The 9,013-nt window shown below is 37.1% G+C and overlaps 1 protein-coding gene across 2 annotated transcripts; it reads right to left on the bottom strand.

The window, feature by feature from the left end:
• Positions 1-1,287: 1,287 nt before the first annotated feature.
• On the bottom strand, positions 1,288-8,708 carry LOC108338032 (ubiquitin-activating enzyme E1 1-like). Of its 2 annotated transcripts, none has more exons than XM_052879946.1 (7): positions 8,524-8,708; positions 7,706-8,076; positions 6,531-6,748; positions 4,818-5,612; positions 2,921-3,786; positions 2,384-2,816; positions 1,288-2,157 (listed from the first exon to the last, which is right to left on the bottom strand). In XM_052879946.1, the coding sequence occupies exons 2-7, from the start codon at positions 8,061-8,063 to the stop codon at positions 1,561-1,563; spliced, it is 3,267 nt and encodes a 1,088-aa protein (XP_052735906.1). In that variant the 5' UTR covers positions 8,064-8,076; positions 8,524-8,708; the 3' UTR covers positions 1,288-1,560. The 2 variants fall into 2 exon arrangements, with proteins under 2 accessions (XP_052735906.1, XP_017430175.2); XM_017574686.2 differs by having other exon boundaries at positions 8,303-8,707.
• Positions 8,709-9,013: the final 305 nt, after the last annotated feature.

The following is a 9,013-nucleotide window of genomic DNA, read 5'->3' as shown; positions in this document are numbered from 1 at the left end:
TATTATATATATATATATATATATATATATATATATATATATATATATATATATACTCATTCATAATATAATAGAAAATTTGATGCTATAACTTTATCTCAAATCTATTATTTTTAAAGTATTGATTTCGTATCCAAACACACTCTTAGAATTATTCATAAATTTTATTATAAATTCATTAATACCGGACCTTACTTCGATGTCAACACAAAAAAAGACAACATAATTCATATTTATATCTTTACCAAGTTCTTCAGTTTAAAGTTTAAAGATGACCGATCGTGCACGTGGTTTTTTAATAATAAATCATCTCTGTGAATTAGGCTAAAAGAATCAAAAACATAAATATAGGTATTTTTCTTATTTAACTGAAAACCTTGACGATGAAGTAATAAAAATATCCGCATACATTAATCTTATAACAAATTCACACACAAAAAAAATATTATTCTATTTTAAATAGATTTCATTATATTAAATAAATTTTTAAACAATTTACTGTATTCAACCGTATTTTTAAAACCTTGCTAGAATCGACACCTCAGAAAAGTTACACTTCAGCTTTTACAACTTAAAAATTTAGTTGAATTATAATTCAATAAATAATATTTTTTTATTATTGAGCATTAAGATCTACTCAATTCAAAATTTTAATAAAAATCATTAGAGTAAGTGCTCTAAAATACGTGTTATAAGTTTTACCTCGCAAAATTCCTCTTGTTCAGAGTGAAGACTCTTTCCAAATAAATTAACGTCGGCTCCATGAATGGAGGATGAAAAAATTAAAAATTTTGCAAAACAACTGCATGCCCTGATATCATTTTTGTCATTCAAAGAATGACAATATTAGTTAACCAAAGCCATGTAATTAGTCAATATTTTCTTTAATGAGACTATCTATCAGAAGAGCCAAAAACACGGCCACTTTGATGATCAAGTATTCAAAGGCAGCGAAGGATGGTTGAATTGAGAAATGAAGGCATTAGATCTAAGAAATTAGAGGATCCAAAAAGTGGACGGAAATATGATCAATCTCAACGTTACATCCAAGTTTTGAACTACCTTTGAGTGACCAGATCAATCGAGAGAAGTCTCGATTCACGTTTCCTGTCGAACTTGCAACTTTCCAGATTACATTCCGATCGACACTTTTCCCCTTATTCAACTTTAATCATCCCGGCCTACTATTCAAGCACTTACTATCTCTTGCCGAACAAATCGCATAACACGCTTCTTCAAATTTTAGAAACGTGTTGGACAATACTATAAACTACATTAGGCTAACAGTTTTTCAAGCGACCTCAAGAATCATCATAATTAAGTAAATTTTCCACAATGACGCTGTCGCCAAGGATTTTTTATATTCAGAAATTACATCATTTCATCGTCGCAAGAACGAGATAACATACAAAGAACTAAATTTACTTTTCAATTCATATAAATATATGGTCGACAGTGTCGCCATGTGTATACCCATTATGAATATGGAACCGAAAGTCAAGCATATTCTGTTTCTAACTAAAGATAAGTCTCGGACACACCTGATATGTCGAAAAGAACCTAACGGAAATAGATGGATATTTGGGGGATGTCAATGTCATTGTCTTCATCATCCTCACAGGCAACCACAACATCCAAGTGACGCCGGTATGAAGGTATGTCCACCTTGGCCACCTCCCTAGCCAAATCCACTATCTTTCTGTCCATTCGCTCTTTATGCTTAGGGAACATGCTGTTATAGAGCAGACAACTTCCACATGAAATACTGTAAGCATTCAAACCTTTCGCCTTCAGCCAATCAAGAAGCTCCCTTAGAGTAGGATTGTCTTTTACGATCCATCTGTCCCAAACTGTCCAACTCATATCTTGATGCTTGATGACCTTGGGTGGAACTGGCTCTGCAATGGAAAAGAGAGGCAATGCTAAGTTGGCAAACGTGTTTCGGTAGTCCTCCACTTTGTGCCCTCCATCCAAAGCTTTGAACAGCTCCAGGCATACAAGCCCCGTGGCCATGGCAGTTGATGTTGCAATTGCTGGAATGATCCGCCCGGCAATAAACTTGGCCTTGAGTTTGTCAACTTCAGGAATGCTGTAGTTCCGTGCCCTCATGTTAGCAAGTCCAGCTATCAGGTCCATATGGTAGTTTGTATCATCATCCTGTAATTTTCCAGCACAAAGGTCATTTTTAACTTTGGATGAAAGTAGATTATAATAAATAAATGAAATGCAGGTGAAAGAATTCGCCTCCCAGCAAATACAAAACCTCACCAAACTAAAATCCCCAATTCAAAACCACCAAAATGCAATGTGACAAAAGAGAAGGCTTTATCCATCATCACTGAAAATTCAGAAAGGGCAAAAACTCAATGAAAGGAAAATAGACCTTCTCAAATTGAACTGGTTTCATCCTGAAATCTGGTTGCAGCTTTGTCCGGCACACCTCTAACTTGGCGATTAGATCATTAATCACAGCTGCATCATCTATAGAAGCAGAAGAGAGACTGGTTGCCTTCTCATCTGTCACTATTTTTGCATCTTTCTTGGGCTTAAAGTCAGGTACAATCACTGAATCAACGGCTTCAGCCAACTTCTTAGGATTCTTACCCCAATCAGGGATTGGAATACCAAATGTTTCTGCACGTAATATGGCACCTGCCATCAAAAACTGCAGATGACCCGGATCAGATGATGAGAATTCCAGTGGACGAGGGAATCGTTTTGGTGCAGACCAGAAAGGAGCTCCAGTACTAGTTGCAGCATCTTCAGGAAAAGTATAAATTAATTGCTTTACCCGGTTAGAAAAATAATCTTCAAACCTGTGAATAAAAAACCATGTATGAGTGTAGTCCGCACAAAAAACTCCAATAAGCTCTGACGATATCACAAGAGAACGCAAGCATATATTATCAAACAAACATACCTTAACCTAGCCCATGAAATACAATCTTCAAAAGTCAGACATTTGTCCTCATCCAAACACTCAAGAACACGCTCCAAGTTATCCCTTGCTTGAGCATCACCGGCATTCCTCATTGTGTTAGTATATTCGGTTGGATTAGATAAATATGCATTTACTTCAGCTGGAGTTTTCTCAAGCAAACCCTCAAACTCTGACCGAGCCCAAGTCAAGCAGTGGTCAATGTTGTGTGGAAAGGAGTGAACAGTACACATAGGTGCCTGTTTCTCAGGTGGATCTCTTGATGCACCATAATTTTCTGTTAGGTGGGGAATGACCATTTGGGTATTGCATTTGGCTCCAAGTGTTCCAGATTCAAGAAGTGGCTTCTGGAAATATAAGCACCTCTGATCAACATACAGTCTTGCATTCACATTGTCTAATGCATTAATCACAACACTCAAATTTTCCCAGAAGGTGTCATGAAACACATTTTCAGTTTCAGGGCTAACACGGTTTTGCAGTGCTTCAATATTCAGACGAGGATTTATAGAAGCAGCAGCTGAAGAAGCAACTGTCGACTTCGCCTGGCCAATATTCCAATCACGAAAGAGGAACTGTCTACTCAGGTTACTCTTTTCTATAACATCATCATCAGTAATTGTCAGTTTTCCCTGGCCACAAGAAACTCCCATTAGAGCAAGGTTTTTCAAAAATTCACATCCCAATGCACCAGATCCAACAACAAAAACTTCAGCATCTTCTAATTTCTTCTGCAACTTTTGTCCAAAAACTGAAATCTGTGCATCATAACGACTATTCAATGGTTTTAAATCATTAGGATCCAGTGGTTCCGTAGGAAGCGATTCCACCGAGTCAAAGTAGAAAAACTGCAAAGATCAGACAGGGAACTAAAGTTAAAACTGCAAAAAAGGACATATATTATAAGCTCAAAACAATTAATGCGTCCAATAAGTAGGCCAACAAAAAAGTGAAGATAGACTAGATATAGTAGTCTGACTCAAATTATTTCTATTATTCTATACATCCTAAGCAAACAAAAAAAGTCAATATATTTTGGAACTGTTGTATTGGAACCCTGATCCCCTATTCAAACATCATTAGAACATAGGTATTTAAACTAATCAATATATAAAACCATTTGCTTAAAATTTGGTATGTACACGTTTTGAGTGGACCAAAGCACAAAGCTTTTCAGAGATTTCAGTAACACACCTATGGTAATGCCACAAGTTAAGGCTAACTTTCAGTTCAAAGTAGTATTAAGGGGCTATGCAGAGATAGGGTATAATGTCATGCTTGAATGCTAGAAGAATCACAAATACTAAACAATGGGAAAATTACACTCATCCCTCAGGTTTAATGAAATTATGCCCCATAGCCCTCCTGCTTTTGACATTATTTTGACCTCCCTGTTATATTTTGACCTCAGGTTTAATGAAATTATGCCCCATAGCCCTCCCGCTTTTGACATTATTTTGACCTCCCTGATATATATATGTATATATATATATATATGCACACACACACACATATATAACAGCACAAAAAATAGGGGGAGATAGGTGGTAGCAAAGAATATAGTGTTATGTGGCTATATAGATTAAGGTATGTTCCTATATAATAAAAAATGAGGGGTATCAACTGAAATTTTGTTCAAGCTCAATGGGTTCAAGTTGTCGTAAAAGAAAAGAACATGATCCAAAAATAAAAAATCTTAGCCAAATCAAATTCAACAAAGTGTAGAAAGTTCAGAGGAACAAAACATCAACTGAAACAGCAAACTGAATGCGCAAACCAAATGGTTGACCAAGTCCAAGAAAAATATTTTTTCAGCTGCACCACACAACATTTCAAAATAAAAGATGATACAGTGACGACCAAGAACATTATTACTTACTTGAAAAAGTGGATGAAATTTCCCAGAGCATGCCTTTACAACCTCTTGTCCTACAATTCCACCAAACATAGCTGCCATAGGATTCAATACTGCTCGAGCACCAGAGGCAAATTGTTGTAGAAGTTTTGGATTCACGTCTTCCAATTTTCCATCACCTAAGCTACCATTAATATCACTGGCAATGGATACAAGTTTCTGTGCATCATCCTCTGAACCAGCAACTGGGTAGCGACCAATCTCGGAGACAAATTTATCCAAAGCCTGGAATGCTAAATGCAGTAGTGGTGGGCGATCAAACTTAGAAAAATCACTCAGAAGAAAATCACCTGGATCACTGAGTGCTTCCCTCAGTGGTTTAAAGTTCAAAACCTTTGGTTGCTTGACCTGCGTGACAATACCACCTTTTTCATATCTACCATAATTTGTGGTGTCTTCTTCAAGAGTGAATGAATATGCTCTAGCATTTTTTATCCTTCTTGGTTTTCCATCATTCAACTCTTTCATACCATGAACTTCAGAGAATGTAACCAGATCTCCATCCTGAAACTCGAGCCTCTCATCATCAACACAGGAAACTAGAGCTGGATTGTCATTGCTGATGGACGCAATTATACCAGTATGAGGATCCTCTCCATCAACATCAAAAACAGTGAACTCGGGCCCAAAATCACAAAACAGAGAACCAAAAAGGCCCCTAACTTCAGTTTTAATAAAGGCAATAGGAGGCTTATGACTGTGGCAGTAATCATCGAACTCGATGGCTTTCTCAAGACTGATTTCAGTGAAAACAACAGCCTACAAAATAGTTTAAATAAATAAAAATATATAGATTCATGTTGCAGGAAAGCAGAATAAATTCACATTAAAGAACACCATTGACCAACTTTCACAATCTAAATCACATCAAAGTCGCAAAATTCACAAGTTTATATTTTGCTGATTTGGTCAAGAAAATTCAAACATGTTCCTCACAGTTTTATGATCAATATATAATCTAACATTATTTCACTTCAGATTTTTACAAATAATATTATTTATCAAACATTGCAAGGACAATCGTGTGTCTGTACACAACTAATCAGGTTTAACACATGCAATTAGTTGTCTCATACCAGGTGACCACATTATTTCCAATACTCGTCTTTACCCCAGAAAACATATCATACTACTATCACAATCATCAATAATCACTTAACATGCGCATACCTCATTTTAATTATCAACAAAAACATTTTAATTAACTTCAAATAAAATTGAGAGAAAATAACCTAGTGCCTCATTACATTCAGAACCCAAGCACAACTAAATTGCTAACAAATAACTCAGGCATATGTAAAGCAAGATAGAAGCATAGTAGTATTACAGACAAAGGAACCACTGACTATGCATTAAGAGGAACCCCCCTCCTTCATCAATCACATTTTAAAATGGCACAATATTGTTCACCCATTGTTAATCACCCAGTTTTGCAAATAATGAGCATCAATGGAGAAGTTTCACGTACATGGCATTGAACACAAATAACTAACATTAGAAGTTGCCCTTCAACATATGCACAAGGAAAATCCTTATTCCAAAAATTCAATGGACAGTAAAACATGCCAAAGCGCACATACAATCACTTCATATGGCGCAGATGTACATATAAGTGCATTTAAGGAAAACATGAAGTTCCAAAAACGAAAAAGGAGTAGACATCAAGATTGAAAGTACCTGGAAATTAGCCAGTTGTTCTGTAGTCAGCTTAGTTGTCAAGCTTAGTACAACCACGGCATTGTTAAGTTCCTGCAACTTACTAACGGAAGTCACTGCCCTGTTCTTGCCAACATCATTTTCTGAAAACACAAAATTACTGGACAAATCCCATAACTCCACATCTCCTTCGTCATGCAAGGTTACAGATTTCACCCCAGCAAGAATGAGATTCTTCGCTGCAGGTAGTAAACATTATTTGGTTACAGAAAAAACAAGGCTTACACTACTCAAATCTATATGAGAAAACATTAAAAACATCAAAGTCCCACTTTTAACTAGCTAAAGAATAGGCATAAGTACAAACATTCAGCAATTGCCCAAAGATATCCAACGATGACTTTTAACCAGTTGATAGCTATATTCATACAGTGAAATATAATCCCAATTCTCAAGTCAACAATATAAAGTTTGAAATAGTGAGCAACTAGTGATCATTTTAAGCAAGTACTACAAATAACAAGCTCGTGAATTGTACAAGTCTATTACTCCCCTTCACTTCATTTCTCAGCCTACAAAGGGGACAAGGGACCAAATTACCAATCCACCTAGCACCAATCCTATCAAAAAACAAACCAAACAATTTCCTTTCCTTCAATTTAGAGAGGGGGGCGGAGGGTAAACCACTGCTAGTACGAACACTTAGTCTAAATTAATTTAGAACCTTTTTGGATAAATTTTTTGTAACCCTTTATAATAGAAGAAAATAAAAGGGTAAATATGCACAACTTCTCTTAAAAGCTAAAATCAACTTATGTATCTCAACTTTTGCAAATGTTAAATGAGAGAAGCTTCTATAGAAGTTCAATGCACAAGTAATAGTATCTGGCCCAGTAGACTAGGGGAAACCCGTGGCAGGACAACAACAAAAATCCACCAAGTTGATTTTATCTTATGAGAGAAGCTCGATTCAAGTTACCTTCTTATGTTCTTCTTCATAAGTGATTATGCAGAAATGAATACAAACATTTACGAATAAGCATGTTTCATAAATCTTACATCTCCTATAAACCCCAAAGATTTAACTATTTCCACCGTCATTCCCATAAATAACCCCTAAGAAAACCAACACAAAAACAAGACATCCAGAAAGAAATTAAAAAAATTACAATTGAAGCGTTAAAAAACCCAATTACCAATCTCAACGCCAAGTCCCTTCATCCCCGAAACAAGGACGCTGGATGCGAAGAGCCTCCTCATGGTCTCCCGGCCATAGACGGCGAGCTGCCGACTGTGCAGATCCTCGTCGATCTCCGCTGGGTCCGAGACCCCGAACGCCATTCCTTCGATCGAGTTCCCGCCGCCGCTGTTGTCCCCGCCGCTCCCGCTGGCACTGAATCCCCGGCCGCTGTCGTTCACCGCCGATCCCTCTGCACCCGAGCAGGCAGCAAAGCAGCCGATCCGAGCTTTCTTCGATGTATTGCTGTTAGTGGCGGCGTCACTCTCTCCTTCAACTACCACTCCTCCTTCGCTCGCTCTCTTTCTAGGAAGCATATAGTGCAGTAAACTGCATAAGACGCAACGCAACCGCACCATCGAAATTATCACCACAACAAAAATCAATCAAACCAAAACCAAAATCATAACAAACAAGATCCATGCAGCTGATGATATATAAAAATAAATCAATTATGCAAAACCCTAAGTAGCAGGAGATTCGAGGTTGGAAGGACGAAGGAAGAAGTAGACGAATCTGAATCTAGGTGGAACGGAATCGAAGGAAGCGAACGTACCGAATGAAACTTGAGAGAAGGAAGGAATGGAATCAGATTGAAGTGTGCGAATCGAGAGAGAGAAAGAGAGAGATTAGGTTTCTTTGAAGCTGGGTTTGAAGATGTAAAGTGAGTGTGTGTGAGAGATGAGATTGGGTATAAGAGAAAGAGAGAGAAAGAAGAGAAAGAAGGGTATTTATGGATTTGCATGTAAATTATGGTTTGTTAATTGTTCTACGCACCTAGGGTTTTTGCTTTACTCGCTACCATTTCTCTCTGTCTTCTCTTGCAGCAATGAGAGAGAGAGTGGGCCTGTTACTGTGAGTATGGAAGAATCCTGAGCGGGGTGGACAAAACGAATGCACCGGAATGACTACATGCCACGTCGCCGTTTTATCTTGTCCTTCACTCCAAACGACGTCGAATTCTTCTTTGGTCTCCCCTGTCAGCGTGGAAATTCCAAAAGCAGAAATTAATACTACGTTTCCCCATTAATAAATAAATAACTTCATCTATATTACACATAACATCGTATACTTGTTGTAAACCTAAGATAAATGTTACTCTTTTCACTGCTTTGTCTTAAAATATGCGTGTTCTTAACTTTTTTTTTAGGTTTAATTGCTTCCTTTGTCCCCAGTTTGGTTGAATTGTGTCAAATTCATCCTTATTTTTAAAAAAGTTTCATTGTCGTCCTCACGTGGTGTAAAAGTGTCAATTGAATCCAAACAT

This window comes from Vigna angularis, chromosome 7 (assembly GCF_016808095.1).
Source record: "Vigna angularis cultivar LongXiaoDou No.4 chromosome 7, ASM1680809v1, whole genome shotgun sequence".
In the NCBI taxonomy this organism is placed as follows: domain Eukaryota; kingdom Viridiplantae; phylum Streptophyta; class Magnoliopsida; order Fabales; family Fabaceae; genus Vigna; species Vigna angularis.
Note: the sequence above shows the minus strand (reverse complement) of the source record. Positions and strands in the feature narration are given on the sequence as shown.

Coding starts and splice junctions, on each gene's coding strand:
- LOC108338032 (XM_052879946.1), bottom strand. CDS start 8,063: ATGCTTCCTAGAAAGAGAGCGAGCGAAGGAGGAGTGGTAGTTGAAGGA. Junction 5,613..6,530: donor AACAACTGGCTAATTTCCAG/GTACTTTCAATC, acceptor ACTATTTTGTAG/GCTGTTGTTTTCACTGAAAT. Junction 2,817..2,920: donor ATTTCATGGGCTAGGTTAAG/GTATGTTTGTTT, acceptor TTTTATTCACAG/GTTTGAAGATTATTTTTCTA.